Source organism: Acomys minous, assembly GCF_964271855.1.
Source record: "Acomys minous genome assembly, chromosome: 9".
Lineage (NCBI taxonomy): Eukaryota > Metazoa > Chordata > Mammalia > Rodentia > Muridae > Acomys > Acomys minous.
In genome coordinates, this window is record NC_140490.1 from 78795198 (window position 1) to 78816156 (window position 20959).

General features: G+C 34.5%; 1 protein-coding gene across 1 annotated transcript in view; it reads right to left on the reverse strand.

The window, feature by feature from the left end:
- LOC311604954 (protein disulfide-isomerase TMX3-like) overlaps positions 1–20238 on the reverse strand; it is a 29176-nt gene extending 8938 nt beyond the window's left edge. Inside the window, exons 1-11 of the mRNA XM_084795188.1 lie at positions 20114–20238; positions 18739–18862; positions 13577–13622; positions 12273–12353; positions 9834–9933; positions 9120–9197; positions 5883–5949; positions 4402–4500; positions 2295–2352; positions 2093–2146; positions 52–108 (exon numbers count right to left, since the gene is read on the reverse strand). Coding sequence (XP_084651314.1) covers positions 52–108; positions 2093–2146; positions 2295–2352; positions 4402–4500; positions 5883–5949; positions 9120–9197; positions 9834–9933; positions 12273–12353; positions 13577–13622; positions 18739–18796 — 698 coding nt within the window. The 5' untranslated portion in view covers positions 18797–18862; positions 20114–20238. The remainder of the gene's footprint in view (positions 1–51; positions 109–2092; positions 2147–2294; positions 2353–4401; positions 4501–5882; positions 5950–9119; positions 9198–9833; positions 9934–12272; positions 12354–13576; positions 13623–18738; positions 18863–20113) is intronic.
- Positions 20239–20959: the final 721 nt, after the last annotated feature.

Genomic DNA, 20959 nt, shown 5'->3' on the forward strand with positions numbered 1-20959 from the left:
CTCTCAAAATTAGTAATATCAAAGTGGAAAAACCATCAATACTTTACTTACTCCATCAGCAAGGTGTTTATATAGTCATTTCCATCCATATGGCCAAACTGAAAATCTCTGTAAGACACAAGCAACAACAAAGAGAAAGAAGAGAAAGAGCACACTATTGGATTAAGAGAAAAAAGGTACACACCACAAACTAGAACTTGTAAGCACATAAACTTCCAACACTGAACATGGAACCCCTGACATTTACACCAGAGTGTTTTCTACTCAGTTTTGATAAGCAAATACACAACCAACAAACTGGACATTTCACCTCACTATACATGTTTAAAAGACAGGGAATGAAATGTGCTGCAAGTAAAATACATTTAAAGAAAGTGAGCCAGGTGTGGTGGCACACGCCTTTAATCCTAGCACTCAGGGAGGCAGAGGCAGGTGGATCTCTGTGAGTTCAAGGCAAGCCTGGTCTACAAGGAGAGTTGCACATAGCGAGGACCATTACACAGAGAAACCTTGTCTCAAAAAACCAAAAAAGAAAATAAAAAAAAAGTGGATTTACTGTGAAATAGGATCACTCAGAAGAGGTCAGCTACCATGTACCATGAGAATTGCACAATGAACTTTTAGTAGATTTTATACAAAGAAAATAATGAATCCTCGAGGTTTCTCTTGCTGTTTTGGTAGCAGCAACAAACATAAAAAAATGAAATACAGCAAAAATTCTTATTCCTAAGTAACTTTTTACATTTCATTAGTATTTTGAGTTTTTTTTTTTACAATCACTTTCCTGGCATGTGAGTGTTCATTTAAATTGTTTCAAATTTGCAAATTTATGTGAATATTCTTCTACCATAAAACATGTGTCAAACACTCTCAAGAAGTAGGAATGGGATGAATTATAAATGACTGGGTGCAGCAGCTTCTCCAACTTTTAAGATGTGGCATAGATATGTCCTCATGCTGACTGGAAGCTCCAGGTCAATTAATTCTTGATTTACCTTTCAAAGTATGAGATATGATCTCTCTTATCTGAAATGCTGGGGCCCAGAAGTGTTTGACATTTCTGAGTTTTCATGGTTTGGATTTGCGTACAATGAGCTCCCTAGGGCAGGGACCCAAATGTTCAGTACAGAACTCATGCAGAGTCTTTGGTTGGTGCTTCAGTCTCCAGGCTGGCGCTGTCAGTTGGCTCTGTTGGTCTTCTTGGGGTGCTCCTGTCACCTCCAGGTCCTTTTCCCCTTCCCCCTTTTCCACAAGAATTCCTGTACATTGCCTTGTGTTTGGCTGCGACTGTTTCTAACTGCTACTGGGTGGAGCCTCTCAGAAGACAACTATGCTAGGCTCCTGCCTGCAAGCAAATCTTTAGATAAGAATATCTTTAATAGTGTCAGGGCTGGCTCTCTCCCATGGGTGGGTCTTAGGTTGAGCCAAGCACTGGTTGGACATTCCTTCAATCTCTGCTCTAACTTTATCCCTGCACATCTCTCCCTACACAGATGTAGCTGATGGGCAGCTCAGGCTTTCTGTGGGTCCACTAGTAAGAGGAGTGGGGGCTCTCTCTGACATGGACTCTGTTGGCTGTTGTTTGATCATTTCCCCCTGGTGGGACAACCTTAGCAGGCCACAGGGGAAGAAGACACACTTAGTCCTGATGTGATTTGATGAGCTGGGATAGAAGGGAAGGAGGTTCCCCTTTTTTGAGGAAGAGGGGATGGGGGAGGGAGGAGGGGGAGGGAGCGTGGGCCTGTGAGGAGAGGAGGGATGGGGCTATGACAGGATATAAAGTGAATTAAAAAAAATACAGAACTCATTTTTCCCTCCTCATATATACCTTATACACATACCATGAAGGAAGTATCACAATTCTTTAACATGACTTTGTGTTCTGACCACTATCATGGGAAGGCAGGTGTGGAATTTTCCACTTAGTGCTGTGTCAGAGCCCATGCATTTAGACCTTAGAGCATCTAAGATGCCAGCCTTAAATTTTTGAGATTAGGGATCTTAACTACTTTTAATTTACTTCACTGATAAACCGAATTAAACAGTGACAAACTTTCAAACAAAGTCAACTTTTCAGAAAACATGCACATACCTATGGAAGTGGTCTCTGAAATCTCTAGCAACTTCTTGAACAATTGACTTTAATCTGTAGAAGAATAAATACATAAATATGTCACCTCTTCAATTAAAAGGTTTAACTATCCCATTACAACATCTGTTGCAAGACACTCTATGTAGACTACACAAAGCTGGCATGGCATTTGAAGCTTAAATCTGTTTCAAAGCAACTATACTTGGTATGCTCAAGTGATGTGTTTTTCTCATCAATGACTACAATAGCCACAAGCTTTCCTGAAATTAAGAATAGTATCTTTCATTTCCTTGAATTGAGAAAGACATAACTCACATAACCCATACTTGTCAAATATTACTTCTGATACCAGACTATGTTTCTAGATTCCAATCATCATTTACGCATTGGTGGTTCAGTGGTAGAATTCTCACTTGCCAATCATTATTTACACATTACATAAAATTAAGCCAACATATTTGCAGCCCAGACCAGTAAATTAGTCAACTTCAAATGATACATTTCTTCTACCTCTAGGAGGTAAATATTAATAATTTTATTTTAATTTCTCTAAAATTATTTTATGCAAACCAACAACGTAATGAAATATTTTGTCAAAAGCTACACCATAAAGAAGACATTGCCAGATGTGGTGGTACATGCCTTTATCCCAGCACTCAGGAAGGCAGAGGCAAATGGATCAATGTTAGAGGCCAGCCTGGTCTACAATGTGAATCCAGGATAGCTACGGCTACACAGGGAAACACTGTTTTGAAAAAGCAGCAGCAGCAACAACAACAACAACAACAACAACAACAACAACAACAACAACAACAACAAAGACATTGATTTAAAAACATTTACTAAAAATTGCTAATAAGCCCTAGTAGTTTATAACACTAAGGAAATTATTTTTGCATAGCCATTTCCTCTGTTACAATTTCACCAGTGATGGCATATAGAATCAAATTGAGTGACACTACTTTCGAAGTATAAGTAAAACAGTAAGTTATATGCCTACTGACAATGTTCGGGAGGGTAGAACAATGTAATAACAGTAGTGTTCGGGGTGCTGACGTGGGTTATGTTCTCAGCACTGTACCAAGCAGGGAGAATAAAAGTGAGATACCACTCTCTAATACTTATGTAACTGAACATAAGCAAACTCCCATTTATTTTAGGAAAGCAAGTTTTTCTGACTTATAAGGAAAAATTAAATGAATTTATATACATAAACATACTTGAGTATAGTTTCACTCGAGGTAGAAACACAAATGTAGGAATAAGTTAAAAACCAAACCAAACCAAACTAACCAAACCAAAATCCCCCCCCCAAAATCCCAAAACCAAAAAATTAGCATCATTTACATTATTTTCATGCTTTTCCTAATCTCACCCTGCATAATACATCTCTAATACATCTACATAATCTTGATTCACTGTTAGCTTTTTGTTGAAAACATCATCTATAAGAATTATTTCATTTCTTGAAATATTTCATGTACTATTCAGTGCTTAATTTTTCATTTTGTTTTTTTCTTATTCTTCTTTCCCCCCAAGACAGGGTTTCCCTGTGTAATAGAGTCCTGGCTGTCCTGGCCTCTCTCTGTAGATCAGGCTGGCTCGAACTCACAAATATCCATCTACCTCTCTGCCTTCTGAATGCTGGCATTACAGACGTGTGCTACAGCACCTGGCTTCAGTGCTTAATTTGAATTGTGTCTAATTTTCAAATGTTTCTTCCCTATCGCTGTATTTCCATTTCATGATCATGAAACTGTGAGAGGGAACACATGTGGTAACAACATATAGATGTCCCACCTTTAGTGGGGTCTAAGCCTATACAATACTCTCCTAATAAAGTAAGCTTCTTATAATTTTTAAACTTTCTATGTTGGCTAACTCTTATATTTCTATTTATTTTTCTTTCTTTGTCATTTTCTATCATATGACCTTAAGAAATGAACAGTATGACTGATTCCCACTCACAAGTAACAGCAGACCTTAGGAGACAGTGAGAAGGCTTCACTTTAACTTGTAGCTTCATGGTTTTTGTTTGTTTGGTTTTGGTTTTGGTTTTTTATTCCCTTATTCTTGAATCATTCAGGCCCTTGTCTTCCTCATCACCATCAGGTGTTAGTAAACCTCTTTGGCTACACTGATCCTCATATGAAAGTATATATCCGTGGTACTCTAAGTCTCAACTCTTAGAAAGCAGAACTAGCAAACATAAGTGTACTTTAATTAGGAAATGCAGCTTTAAAAGAACCAGTAAATAAGCACTCAAAGAAAAATTCTGTAATGAAGCGGAATGGCCATATGCTTGTTACCTGTGTCACCAAGTTCATACAAAAGGAAGCCATCCATAGTAAGGTAGTTCTGAAATCTCTCCCTGCTGATCCATGTGGACAGATCGCCATCTTCATACTCTTGAAACAAAGCAAAGGAAATACATCAGCGTACAAGGCAGCTGTAATGTCTCAATTCAGCAAAGTGATAACGTATCTAAAACAGTATTATAATTATAAAACCTTAAGCTGGTTCTTAGGTAGTTTATAGTTGCCTGAATTAAGGGCCTCTTAGCAGGTTTAGAATAAGAGATTTGAAGGCTGAGTCTAGATACTGCTAGACATTTTAACTTGGGAGAAAAAAGAAAACACTCTTCTTTAAAAATACATAAAATAGTAACAATGGTCAAGTATACATTGAACACTTCTAGTAGCATTTTCTTAACCAAAAAGAAGGTAGGTACAGACAAATATATGGGTTCTTTCCTTTCTCCTCTTTTCATGTATGCAAGTTCTTCTCAAGTTCATTTGACTGGTGATGACTATAAACATTCAAAAACTATCTCCTGAATGAATGCACTTTGATGTTTCACTGTATAGATCACTTTATCTAATACTCTAATGATGTAGGACAGTCATGTATCTGCCACACTATCCCCTGTATAAATTAAAGGACAGAAATAACTATGCAACATTAGGTGGGTAACGCAGGACATCTAATGTATAGCACTAGTGATAATTATGTATCAAGTTAGTTCAATTGAACACAATGACAAAAATTAGAGATGTGTAGTTTTCTCTGCAGTTATCAAGACATAAAATATAAGAAAATATCAAAACATGTTCCTTTACTAAAGCAAGGAAAATAATTTTTTTCTTCAGTGGTCCAACAATCAAGTGGTTACCTAAAAAAATATAACCCCCATTTTTAAAAAGAAGGATAGTGAAACACAGTGAAAAAATTTCATTAGGATTTGCTTTGAATTACTTCAAAAGAAAAACAATAAAACTGAAACAACTACAGTAAGGTCCTGTTAACCATTTATGAGTATGAGGGTTTTATTATATCTTTCTTTTTATGATGTATGGATGATATAAAAATAAAATTTAAATAAAGTATTTTCTGACAGAGGGGGAGAAATACCTAAAGAAGGTAAAGAGTTTCATTCTGCTGAGGATATTTTATTTTATCGGTGTGTGATGAAAGCTAACTATCCTCCTAAAATTAAGTCTGAACATTTTAATGTATAGAAATTGAATACAGATTATTTCTTAAAGTGGCAAATAATTACACACACACACACACACACACACACACACACACACACACACACACACACACCTCAATGGAAGCAACTAAGAATGAAGTACATTGTTGGAAATCTACTGAAGGATTAAAAGATGATTCTATCAAATGTGATACTTTGTAAGTGGCAGCACTTACACAATATTTTATAAATGCCTGCTTATAACAATGTTTTAATTATGAAAGGCCTTATGTGAGTTAAAGCTTTGGAACTTACCATCATAAACAAAGTAAGTGTTGTCCTTGAAAACAAGCACAGCAGGAATCTCTTTCAGTGTCACATACTGCAGAAAAACATCAGAAGTTTGAAATTTTAACGCCAATAATTCAATTAGTACCTGTAATAGCATGATCTGGTGCTTTGTATTTGATTGCGAATTATTTTGTTCCAGAGATCTGCTTGCTTTCTCTTACAAGCACATTCTCCGGTACATCTTCCCTTACTGTGTAAATCTTGCTCTACCTAATTTAAAGGTGATTGGTTAAAAAAAACCGCTGAAGCCAGGTGTGGTGGCACACACATTTAATCCCAGCACTTGGGAGGCAGAGGCAGGCAGATTGGATCACTGTGAGTTCAAGGCCAGCCTAGTCTACAAAGTAAGTCCAGGACAGCTAAGACTACACAGAGAAATCTTGTCTTGAAAAACCAAACCAACCAAACAAACAAACAAAAACCAAACCAAACCAAAAAACAAAAAAACCAAAACCAAACAAACAAAGCAAACAAACCAAAAATCAAAAACCAAAACAAAATGCTGAAGCCTGGGCAGGGCAGAAGTGAGAGGTGGAGCTAAGGTTCATGGGGAGGAGATAGGAAAAGAAGCAAATGGCTTGGAGGAGCAGCTCTAATGATGGATGGAGCAAAGCAGCCCAGGTGAGAAACACGTGCAAGTATTTATGATTTATGGATGGGGGGGAAGTAGCCCAGATAGGAATTATTAGAGCAATTGGCATAGGATATGGGACTGGGAGATGAAGGGTAGTTGAGAGGGGAAATATTTGCTCAGCCCCAGGTAAAATAAGGCTTATCTAAAATCTATCAGGTGTCTGTGTACTTATTGATTTGGTAGCAGGTTAGAGAATAATACCACCATAACAATTACAGGCTTTTAATAATAAACATTATTAACCATTTTTATTTTCTACATTAAGTACCTACAATTAATTTCAAAAGCATTGAAAAAAACTAGGAAATAACCCCTCACCCACGCTACTGAAGACTAGAAAGAGTACAATCTTAAATTCAGCTAAATTTTATGTTTTCAGATACCTCCCTGGAAGCATGCTGCCTGACATAAGAAAAGACAAGGACCACTCTTAAGAGTTTCTATAAGACCATGGATAATATTTTGAGTAGGAAAAGATGGAGGAATTCTGGAGCACAGAGCAGTAGGACCAATGCTTTAACAGTCTACCTAAGGATATCACTCCCCAGTACTCATCAGCTTTGTGATACTCAGTTACTTCATCTAGATTCAACTGCCTCAGCCTAGAAACTTAAAGCCAATGACAACATCTACCTCCCAGGATAATTATGGATGACATTAGGCAACAAGTACTCTCCAAACTACTTTTTAAATACTATTGGCATTCATAAGGAATCATCTAAAAGTACCTCCTTCTATTTTGTATGTATTTCAAACAGGTAAAATTATGAAAAATTAGGCTAGGCAATTACCCATGAGTATATGTAACCCAAAAGTAACAGTGAATAGATTCAGGTACATCTCAGCACAGAGGCAATATGATAAATGATCTTGCTACATTGTAACTAAAAATTACATAATACTATCATAATATCGGGTAGTAAAAAAGCTCTCAATCATGACTAGATTTGCCTTTTCTTGGCCACTCACCCACAAAAATGTTAGGAAGTTTCTGTGTTAGCATGAGGCATTGCTCCCTTCCAAAGCAATGAAGTGGCCTTTCTTGGAAGGACTTACAGCAGATAATCCATTTCCATATCTATCTCTTCCTTACATTCCATGGCGTTTACATTACAGGAGGTGCTGGTCTGCTCTCTATTGTTTTAGTTTTTTCTTTGTTTTTAAAATATAAAGTCTCACTGTAGCCCAGGCTAGCCTTGAGCTCCTGCCTCTATTTCCAGTTGTATAATAAATATCATGTACAGCTAATTCTTTAGCTTCAAAGAGATAGTGGTTACACAACTATTTGCATGTGCCAAAAATAACACATCTGTACACCAAAATGGAAGGATCTGACTGTAAAATATAAAAATTAATACTTAGATCTAAAAAAAGGAGAAATGACAAATTAAGGGTATGAACATTATGTGCTCTGAAAAAATAATATGTCTTCTACCAAAATAGGTAAACTGGAGTGGATTTAGATTGGCAAAAGTAGAGGTTCTTTAACATGTTGAAAACATTTCAGAATTTCCATTGTAACATAAAAACCTATGTACTAAAGCAATGGTTCTCAAGCTGTGGTCGTGACCCTTTTGGGGTCAAACTACCACTTCACAGGGATTGAATATCACACATTCTGAATATCAGACATTTACATTTTAAGGTTCATAACAATAGCAAAAATTATAGTTATGAAATAGCAATGAAAATCATTTTATGGTTGGGTTACCAAAACATGAGAAACTGTATTAAAGCATCATAGCATTAGGATGGTTGAGAACCAGTGTGCTAGAGTACACTCTAAGTTATTTCATATTCACCTGCTTATTGACTCCCAAGTTCAAAGGTTAAGTGATCTGTGAATCTACTTTCACAATATTGTGCTCTTAGCACTTTCAAATGAACCGACTTGAGTTCCTTATGAACTTCACCTTCATTATACATGCTGTAAAATATACAACAAGAATTGTCTTCTGCTTGCTTCTATCCCCTTCTCACAGTGATATAGGAAGACTGGCTACTGTGCTGCTGTTCAAATATGCAAGTTATGCTCTTGTCTTGGGCATTTGAATTATCTCCTCTTTTCTGATATTCTATCCATAGACCTGTGTGAGGCTCTTTCACATCAAGCAGGCTTCAGTTCAAATATTTTCTGCTCACACCTCCCTCTTTCCTTACCTTTTTGGATCAAAAAAATTAAACAGCTGTCCATCCCTACATATCCCAACTCTCACAATGTCCACTTACTTTTGGTAGCATCTCTGGAGTCTTGTTTTTGTAGTATTTATTTACTACTGGGTGTGAGGGGCCAGGAGTAGACTGCATTTGCAACAATACATAATTTATTACTTAAAAGCACCTTTGGGGTTTGATATATATCACTGCTTACCAATATTATTTCATAAAGAAAGAAGGTCACCAATGTAATGTAACCACAATCTCTAAGTGCCATGATTGTGGAAGCATTGGTTCATGAATTATAAACAGTCTGACATCAGTAGTAAAAAACTTTTCATACAACATTACAAATAAATCTGACATGTAGAACCAAATCAAAATTCATTAAATCAAATATTAAATATTACCTCAGGAACCACATCTTCTGAGGCAGAAAAGAAGTATGTATACACAATTAACTCTGAAGCAGCATCTATGTATTTCTCCTATAATTTGAACAGAAAAAGGATATCTTAAACATTAAAGATAAAAAATTTATTCCTTATTTAATAATCCAATTAACTATAATATACTATAAAGATTTCCTACCATGTTACCTTTCAGTGAAATAAGACACTATAACTAAAACAAATGTACTGTTGTGAAGGCAAACCACCATTGCAACTAAGTGATCCTACCCTCCCCTTCAAAAAGAGTTGATGAATTATAACACAAAGTCGACTCAGGTTTATTAATAGAGATTAGCAATGATGATTAATGATGATGGTGGTGACAATAAGAAAAGTATACACAAATACACATATACATTAAGTAAACTTAAGCACAGTGCTTTGCTTTAAAAAGGTAACATCTGAACAACAGTTTTCAGTCTTTCACTTAAAGTACGAAAAAGTGATGCAAAAAAAAACTAAGGCAGGCAAGCTTTATCCAAATTTCACTTAATTTCAATTTGATAATTTCATAATTGTAAATTTAGTAAGAGAGACTAAAGAAAGTGTTTTCATTGTGAAAAATAGATAAGCTAAAATATTTTGCTTCAAAGTTTTGGAAGAATCATAGCTGCATAGCAAACATAAAATTACAACATGTCTGTTCATGTGGAAAAAAAGATAATGTCATACTTTTAAGGGTGATTCTCCACCAATATAAACAAAAAATACATGGTGCCTCTTCCGTACATGGTCGAACATTTGTTGACTTGGAAGAGGTCGAATCAGAGCCCTGTGTGAAAACAAAACAAATGGTAGTGAACTAAAGATAGAGCACAATTCATTCTTATGGGACATGTTTTAGCAATGTATTATCTGCACTTATGTATATCACCAAACCCACTCAAGTAAAATTTCAGCCTATGGTACTTGTGTACTACATAGTAAAATTCTATGTAGTATGCAAAATTAAATCTGACAGCTTCAAATCATTTTAGACATCATCGACACTATTTTAAATTAGTGAGATATAGAATGATCATCCATTTATAGTCCTTGGCTAAAAGCAAGACAATTCACCTGAGAATTCTTTCCTTTTCAAAAGCATACTTACAGAAATAGTATCCCAGGAGTCAACAAGAGTTAATATTTATATAATATGTGTCAATTTAAATACTACATACTTCTTAAGTACCCTATAGAGGTCAAAGTCCCAAGCTTCTAATTTATATTACTATTTATTTTCAGAAAAATAAAATGGAAGCACAAAGAGAAAGCTTTCCTACAAAATTTAATAAACAGTCATTTTTAAAACAAATGGATAAATGAATGACAATAAAGGTTACTATAAAACATATCACTTATAAAGTTAAGAGATAAAATAAATGCTTTCTTTTTAAAAATATGGTATAGATTATCATACTTTTAGTCGACAAAACTTATAAAATAAACAGAACCTATTTTGCGAAGTGAACACTTTCAAAACACACAGTTTTTAAGGTCATTGCATCATTCTCCCGAGCCTCTGCTTCAACCCTTCATAATTAACCAGCAAGTGATGCAACTCTAAACTGAGTCATGAAATCTCCCCTACTCCAGAGGCACTCTCACATCAGGAGAATCTCTTCTTACAGTTAAAGAAAAACGCAATCAATAACTGCCAAACATAAAACTACCTGAAGCCACAGGAGAGTCAAGTGTATATACCACTAGCGTCATTTACCTCAAATAAACGTGTTTCAAAATTTATTTATTCACACAGTAAATGAAGAGAAATATACAATCAAAATGAGAAAATACAGTTGAAATTACATATAAGAGTCACAAACTATAACAAAGATCATTCCTAAATCTGTGCATTTACACAAATATTTTGAGGCTTAATTTTACACCGCGAACCTATCCTGTTTCAACCTCAAGCTATTTATAATTACCAATATATCCTATTAAGCTAATAAAGTGTGTAGAACTTTAAAGCCAATATAAATTGATCTTGACAAGTGCTCTTCACAAAGATACACATAAGCATATTACAAATATAATTATAAACACTGATATTCTTTACACATTAGCAAGATGTAGATATCTTGTTTTTGAAAAATCACATTCAAATCAGCAAGAACTGCTTGTGAAGGATCTACTTCCTGATCAGCAATAAGTCAAAGATTGGTAATTCAGTGCAAATGGCTCACTGGGGTTTAACTATGTCACTAGCTAAGCCAATACTGCCAGAATACTTTGCAGGTAGCATTGAAAAAAAATGTGATGGCAAAGAAAATTAATTTAGATGTATTTAAAAAAATATTTTCATCACCACAAACTAGAAATGAAACCCCAAGTCTCTAAGAGCAATAACATCTGGGCTTCTTTTAAGACTCTGAAATTAGAGAAGACGCTATGTAAGTTGATACACGGCATTACAACATAAGAACTATTTCTAAAAAATAAGATTCATGAAATTGCTAACAGATACTCCTAATTTCTTTTACCATGTTTCCAATTACTCATAACAACTATGGTCTGATAATACTAAGTAGAAACTTCCACAGGAACCAGTCCATAAGTTAAACTGTGCACTGTTCTGAATAACAGGAAGCCCCACTGTACACTGCTTTCCTTCAAAGAGTACAGAGACAGCTAGTAAATTACTCAGGGCTGTGAGCAAGTAATCCTTAGTTTGTTTATCAATGGAACAAAGTGCAGAAGTTAGTGACATTGGAAATCCAGATACTAAAGAAAGGAAATCAAGTGCTTCCTTTAAGTGAAAAGCGAGAAGTACAAGATATTTTGAAAGAAAGGAAAAAAAAACATTCATATGATCTGGTACTAGGCAGTTTCAAGCATCTCTGGGAGGAGTTGAGGTAGGGGCTTAGGATGTCCTTAATATATAGGACAGACTGTTATATCTATAATAAAAATTTTGAAAATATATTAAAATTCATTGGAGAAAAAAATTAACATAAACTATATCATCTATCTTTACAGAACTTCACTGCATATGCTATATAACCTTATATTTTCATAAATGTATACAACACATTTAATATCTAAAATATGTATGTTCAATATAATCTACTAAAATACATTTCTTTCAAATACTAAAATCATATAGTAAAGGCTTTTTCAACTTACCCAGATACTCTGTGAGCAAACTCAATTATATCATCTTTAGTCCGTGGTCCTCTATAATTATATGCCAAGTCTCCCTTTAATCTTAAAAATAAAAGATAAGAATTGGAAATTAATCGTCCTCATATTTACTCTCAATCCTCCTCTACTAAAGTATAAGCTTAAAATGCATAAAACACTAAATAAGAAGAAGCTTTAAGAGCAGCGCACTTGTGTAAAGCAGAGTGTGCAGAGTCCCCTGAGAACCAGCAACTTACAATGCACAGGAAAAGGCAATGTGCCACATACACATCAGAGATACATTTTAATCTGTAGTGTAGAGTTATAGTATGAACCTTCAGAAAAGTGAGTAATTTGTACATTTACAGTCAAGAGCTTAAATCAGAGTAATTTTAATTATTCTCCATCAAGCGGAAAATAAAAGGACTAGGGACTAGATTATTTTGGTGGTAGCAAAACCCCCAACATGCATCATGAATTAGGCATAAAAATAGTTTTCCTAAAACACAGATTATCTTCCAAAAGACATGTCAATGAATAAATTTATATTTAACCAACTGTACAGATACAAAAGAGCAATTAATAGACAAAAACAGAGCTCTTAATAACAAAGAGAAAGGACCATTAACATACACTGTAATAGAATAACATTTTCAACAAAACAAAACTAAAAACAAAGGAAAAATGTCAATTAAAAAAACCCAGACTAATATAAAAAATTGGGGGTTTTAAAATATTGGGGTAAAGTTAGTTTACTTAAAATAAAAAAACTGAAAAAAAAAATGGCTTAGCTGCTCACAGCACGAAAATAAGATTAATGTAAAAAACAGGAAAATTTAGCAAAATCATTTTAAAACATTTTTTCCCAACTCACCACATTGTTTTCCAACTTAATTTCTCTAGTACACATAGATTAAAATGAATATTTATCATTTTTCTCTAATAAAGTTAGTGTCATTAATTATACAAGAATGAAATCTCTTAGATGTGATTTGCAGTGGCAAAGCAGAAACATACTGGGGCTCCTCAAGAGACCTTTCATAATTTATGATGTACACCTTAAGTGTAAGTGTAAGTGCATGTTACACAGTAAACATCCAGAACACATTTACTGAATTAGCTGTATACCACACACTTAAATATGAAGATGTATAGAGGTGAACTTTCTCACCTTTGATCGTACTCTTGGCTTAAAAACAATGGCTGAACCCAAACCTTTGCCCTCCAAAGAAAGTACTAGAATAAGTAAAATATAAGCAGAGTGAACTATTAAAACCATACAGACAAACATACAACACTCAACTTACAGCTTAATTGTTGGATAACCTCGAACTCCAAACTCTGAAGCAATGCCTTGATAAGAAAAAGAATAAATATTTCTAAGTTCCTTTTAAACTGAGAAAACTAAGTAATATGAGCCTTTTATTCAGAAAAAAGTATATCTATATAAACTTGATTGTTTTTAAGTATTAAATCTCACAAAGAAGAAAACCATGGCATTCATTATCTTATAATTATAGTCGTAGACTAAAATGTTTTGCAGTCTAGAAAGGAAATTTGCAAACATAATCCTTTAACAAGAACAAGGAATAGGAATGGTACCAGTGCAAGTGAGGCTGACATAATCCTTACTGTAAAGCCTGTATGTAGGCTGGAGAGTAAGCAGGGTTTTAGGGGCTCCACAATAGAAAGAAACATTTGAGGAAACTATACAATTTAACGTCTATATGAGAAATACTTTTAGCACTGATTCCTGGAAGAGTAGATATTTGTGTATGTGTAGATGTTTTAAGACATGCTAGATTAATTACTAATTAAAACTGGATAAAAAATTTGTCACTATTTGAAACAAAGAAAAATAAATCATACTAATTCAAAGTTCCAGTTCAAAAGTTCTATACACTGGGATTTGTTTCATTGTGTCTATTTGTTTCAGTCACAGTTATACAACTGAGAATAAGCTACTGTCAAATAATCTTATTTCTACATGACTGCTTTGAATAGCCCTCTTTCAAACCAAACCCAAATCATGTAACTACATACCAATATTCTACTTTATGGTTCTTCAACTTAAGTTCTGCAGTAGAAGTATTCAAAATGCCTTCAAAACTATTCTCATAACCTACTCTGAAATATTTTCAAATGATATGGCAGTGTGGGTGTCTGGATTCTAAACTAACAGTGAGTACTCAGGTAATCTTAACACAGGTAGACAGACCAAATATTGAGAAACACAATGTCCAAAATGCACAGGAGAGGTATCTATGAAATAGTCAAAAGTTTATAACTGTACAGACAACAAAGAATAACAAGGACAGGTGGCTTAAAAAAAAATCAGTCCTTTATCAATTTAACTCTCAATTGCATCAAAATGTCTGTATTTAAAGTTTTGCGGTATTTAAGGAAGCATTGAGAATTATAAGAACAAAACTATGTGATCTCTAGACAGCAGTTTATGAATACTTATCAATGTTTATCAACATACTAAAAAGTACATTCTTTTTCTGTACAGTACATTGGAGACGGTATATTCAATGATAAAATAACTTATTTATGTTTATTGGATATTGTTTCTTTTCTAGTTTATGTACCGGAAGAGCCCAGTTTCCCTTTGTTCAATGGTGTATTACCAATGTCTAGAATGTGTCTGGCATGTGCTGGCTTATAGGGAAATGATTCTGCAACTGGTACATACCATCATGGAAGGAACACTCATTAAGTTATCTTCTAGGTAAATGAATGCTGACTTTACAGCTTTTCTATGAAAGAATGACTTTTGTAATAGACCATGTTTGGCCTATTAAATTAGTGACAAGATTCCTAAGAACTAAGAGCACTGCTTGCTCTTCCAAAGGTCCTGAATTCAATTCCTAACAACCACATGGTGCCTCACAACCATCTGTAATGAGATCTAGTGCCCTCTTCTGGTGTACATGCAGACAAAACATTGTGTACATTGTGGAGGAATGCTGAGTGAGTAATTGTATCAACCATCAATAAAGCGCTGCTTAGCCAATCAGCTAGGCAGAAAAACAGTAAGTGAGAGGCGGGACTTCCTGGAGGGGAGGGGACAGTTTGAAGGCTGGAGTGAGGAGAGGTTTTTTGACAGTTGGAGGAGGAATGGGTCATAGTGGCAAGTGCTTGGAATATATGTATGTTACAAGGCTTAGAATAGTTTGATTAGTTTATGAGCAGATTAGAATCAGTTCAGATTCTGCCCAGCAAAGTGCTGGCAGCTTTAAAGTTTCAGTCTCCCTGTGTCAGTTATTTGCTTTGTAGGCCGAAAGGATACAAAATACTGTTAACAGTAAATAATTATTAAAAACATCTTAACAACAAGAAGAAAGAATGTATTACTGCTCTGGTTGGGCTGTAAGTTGGAAGGGGAAGTAGAAGAGTTTCACTGGTCTATATCCACAGAGTGTATCACACAAGGTAAAATACTTGGCAGGTGACAGTGTTCCATATGTATGAGTTTCTCTTTCCCCTTTCCCAAAGATATGCAGTTTACACAAGATGTGTTAAATGCATATTTTCTGTATGGTCAGCTCTATATAACAATGTTTTGTGAACGAGAAATATAAGCTGTAATAATCACACCTATGAAATTAAAATGTACCAATGGGCATGGAGGCATACATCTTTAATTCCAGTACTTGAGAGGCAGAGGCAGGTGGATCATTGTGAGTTCAAGGCCAGCCTGGTCTACAAAAAGAGTTCCAGGATAGCCTGGGATATTACATAGAGAAACCCTGTCTCGAAAAACAACAAAGCAAAACAAAACAAAACAACAAAGTGGGGGGGGGGGGGAAGTCCCAATTAGAGTGGCTAAAAAGAAAATTATAAATGAATTCATAGCATGTAAAACACTTTCTCACCTGAACTACCAAACAAAATTTACTAGCTTTATACATGCAAGGGAGTGTTCTACCATCAAGGAATTCTATCTCTCACTTGGCTAATTTTCCTAATCACAGAACCCCTTTAAAAGGGTCAGTTAATGAATACTAAATTTAAAATATCAGATAATATAAGTGTTTTGAGTTAATGTAATATCTCTGAGGCATCACACAGTTTATCTTTAAGATATTTACAATTTAAATGCATTACATGTATTATATGTATTTTTTCTAATGACTTTTCTTTATATGTCCATTGTATTTTCCAATAAGTGATTCAAATGATCAATTAATCTGCCATTTTCCAGACTTTTTGGCACTTACTAGTTTATTTCTCATTCTCTAATAGGTTATTAAGCATTTCTTGGCCTAATGGAACTTGTTTGACCTTTAAACAATCTCTAAAGATTGGAATGGAGGCTCATAAATAGTTAAGAAGTATAATCTGATTGAGTGGACAAGTGAATGATTGCACCATAAGTAAATATGTGTGTGAGCTCCTCTGAAGCTGAAATTAAATGTGGTTATGAGCCACCCACTGGATGCTTGGAACCAAACCTAGGTAGGTCCTCTCCAACAGTAAAGTGCTCTTAACCACAGAGCCATCTTGCCAGACTCTTCTAATACGGTCAAAAACTAATTCAAACATACCAATCCAAGCATATAATCCTTCCTCTCTACAACAAGGGTCTGCCAGTCATTTTATCTCCTTCTAGTATTCAAAAGTTCATTTATTTGGTTTAGTAATTCCAGCTCTGACAACTCATCTACATTCTAGATCACTAATTCACTAACATCAGTAAACTAAAAACTGCCAACTGAAACTAGCTGACAGCTTGAACATAACAAAAAGCAAAATGTCCTGCTTGCAATACAGCAGTACATCTAGGATTACAGTTTATCCCATCTATACCTTCAGCCTTGAAATTACTATGAACATTATTTTTACTGCTCTGCTGTTTCCATTCAAGCCTAAGCTTCCAGGCCCCTACACAGAATACCTATAACATTTCATATAGATTATCCTTCTGTATGTATTGATCTTTTCCTTCATCTTACAAGTTTCTGCCCAAAACATTTCTTTTATCAAGTCATTTGCTTTTCCTCAAATGAGTTCTCTCCCTATTGACAAATGATAAAATGTAAAACTTTGCCTGACGTAGGAAACTCTTAATATGGCTCCTTCTGTATCATCAGATGCACTATCTACTACACCAATGGGTTTTAAGTATGAAACATTATGCAATGTTCACCACCCTAAAGATTACTGCTCCCTGATCGATCAAAAAACTAAAATTAGGTTAAGTGCTTCTTTCATAGCCACAAAATAGGATGTAAGAGTTGAGATTAAAAACATGGGCCTGTCTTGACCCAAAGTACAATCTAGAACATAAACTTACTGTCCTAAAGAAAAAAAAAAAGGACAGTAAGTAGCTGGGTGTGTTGCTTCATACTTGTAATGCTAGTACTTGGGAGACTGAGGAAGAAGAGTGATATGAGTCCAGGGACATAATAGAATGTTCCAGGCCAGTCTGAACTACAGGGAAAGAGCCTGTCTCATTTTTGTTTTATTTTAAAGAGAGCAAGCATACATATTGCCACATAACACAATTCTTTCCTAAGTAAAAGAGAAGGAAACTAATTTTATTGAACACAAAGGATTTTACATGTATCACATCATTCAAACTTCAAAACAGCCAGTAAAGAAATATCACAATTAAATGTTTACTGATAAAGCCAAAGCTTAGGATCTTCAGAAGCCTTCCCAGTTTCACACACAAGAGCAATAGGCAGTACCAACCTTACTGTCTCTGAAGCTCTTTCCAAATTGCTCTGATACCTCACACTTCTCTAAGCTTAATTTCTTCTTTTATTATTTCCCTTAAGACACTTCTTAATGAAGATTATGTTATGGGGCATGTAGTTTCTGTCACAACTCAGTTTTGACAAAGAAGCATGAAAATAATCTACATAACAATACACAAATGACTGTGGCATCGAATAATTCTATTTATAAAAATAGGCAGCAGGGCAGATTTGGCTTATTGTACTTATACTTGTCTCAGCTTCATTCAGTTTCTGCATCCATTTATTAATCTCATTTTCTACTTTCAATACCTTCCTAACCCTCACTTATTTTTTCTAACTCAGTCCACCTTTTAAACTTCTACTTATTTCCCTATCTTTTTTCCTCAGCTTGCACTTACAAAATCAACTTTTCTATAGTAGTCTCCTATAATATATTATGATCAATGTGGACTCAATTAGGAACAAACAATGGCTTGCATGTCTACACTATGATTAAGATTAGCTCACATGGGCTGGAGAGATGGCTCAGCCATTAAAGGCTAAGCTCACAACCAAAATATAAGATTAGCTCACATTATTTATTAAAATTTTAATAGCTAATTCATTTAACTCAAAGTATATAACCTTAAAGTATTAAGTTATTAAAGTTATTATGATAATTTTACATGATAAAACAAACATCTCTTCTACTCACCCTGAAAACAGTTTCAATTAAAATATTTCTATTATTAGAACCATAAAATAATTAACTATGAGCTTACTAGAATAGGAAGTAGCATCCATCTTTCCAACTTTAACTGGAGAACCAATGCTTTTCATTTCAAGCCCAACTTCATTCCAAATCGGTTCTAGTTTTTTACAATGGCCACACCAGGGTGCATAAAACTATACAGAAAGAAAGAAAACACACTAAGAAGCTGCATCACTATGAGGATCAATCATAATATTCAAAGAATTTATCCAAGCAATATAACAAAACAGATAAATATAGATAGATACCTCAAAACTAGTATTTTAACTTTATTTTAATTGACTATCAATATCTATTTAGAATAGAAATGTGATTGACTCAAAGTCTCTAATTCTGTGCAAATGTGTCCATGTTTATATAAAAACACTAAGTAAACAAGCATGTACCATACCACATACAATCTGTGTTCATAAAAAAATATGTTCTTAGTACAAAAAGTTAAGAGGTAGGTGAATTTCCTTAGTTCTATTGTTTTCACTAGCAGAGTAGAGGTGATCATTGAGAAATGTGACACAGGGACAAGTCAGGTTGATCAGAACCATAGCCCTTCATATCACAGAACCATCAGATTTAATTAGATCCCTGGGTTATATGATATTAACACAGTATTTATTTATTTTCATGAAATAAGGCTTATTTTTAAAGTTGATAGTATGGAACGTTCACACTGAAATAAAAGAAGAAAGATTTAAGCAGTAGATTCTCAGGTCCTATCTTCTACCTTAACAGTCACCAACTCTGCTATCTTGTTCTATTTCATGGATCGAACTCCCCCCCCCCGATATTTGTTAGAGCAAACCCCCAAATTTAGCTTTGCTCAGTATTGGGATGAAAGTACGTTTGATATTATTGTTATATTAATATAACTCAAGTTCTCAAAATAATTAAGAGATGAATTAAGTCTACACTGAAATCATAACATAATCTCCTTAAAATATAATCTACAACACCTCATTATAAGAAAAGGTTACAGCTTCCCACAGAATAACCCTATTCTCAGCATTTCATCCAAAATAAATTTCTGTGCCAGGCACTAGAAAATTCTCAGGGTCATTTAAATACAAAAGTCTAAGTACACAGGAGAAAGATGGGGAGATACTTAACCAAAATAGAAAAAAATCTTGAGTTCCATCAGTGAAAGAGTCTGTCTTACATTATATAAGATGCTGAGCAACTGAAGAAGTCACAGTGTCAACCTCTGCCCTTCATAGGCACAGACATACACTACGTACACTAACACACACAAGTGAATGCACACTTAACAAATATGCATGCATACATGTACACCCACATACATATGGGGGGAATACAAGTATCAGTATCTGAGAAAACAAATTTGTTCTCTTTGCAGAGAGCAAAATTGATACTTAAATTTACATACTCACATCAACAAGCCATATGTCATCTTTTCGATTATCTTTAAATCTAAAAACAAAAGGAAAAATAAATCTGATTTTATATTTCTGTTTACAAACACTGTCCCTGCCAATAATATTTATTATTGCAATTGTATAATTTGTTTATTTATTTTTTAAAGATTTATTGATTATATATACAGTGCTCTGCCTGCATGTATACCTACAGGCCAGAAGAGGGCATCAGATCACACTATGGATGGTTGTGAGTCACAATGTGGTTGCTGGGAATTGTACTCAGGACCTTTGGAAGAGCAGTCAGTACCCTTAACCTCTGAGCCATCTCTCCAGACCCCCTACAATTAGTATAATTTATAAATCTGCCACTTAAGTAAAAATATTGAACTAATCATTACAGAACAAAATCTTTGAATAAAAGTTTTACATAAAAATTTTACTCAGTGACTGTTAAATCTTATCCTATCCAGTAAACATTTTAAGAATTAAAATTGAAAATTGACCAAAAAAATAAAAAATCGAAAAACTATAAAAAAGAAAGAACTTTTTGGGAAAACCACAAATGCAGTCTGTTTCCTTAATCTGGTATTCCATTTGGAACAAGGGGCTCCTCTAAACTGAACAAGTATTAGTTTTTGCTTCTTGTCTTTATTCCATTAACAATACAGCAAAACTATTTACATTATACTTTGTTAGGTTTTACATGAACTCTAGGAATGAGTTAAAATACAAAGGAAGATGTGTGCAAGAGACATGCAAATAAGTTATATATATGTAATATGTGTAAAGACACATGTAAATAAGTTATCATATATAGCATATCATAAATTTATATAATGTACTTGAACATCCAGACTT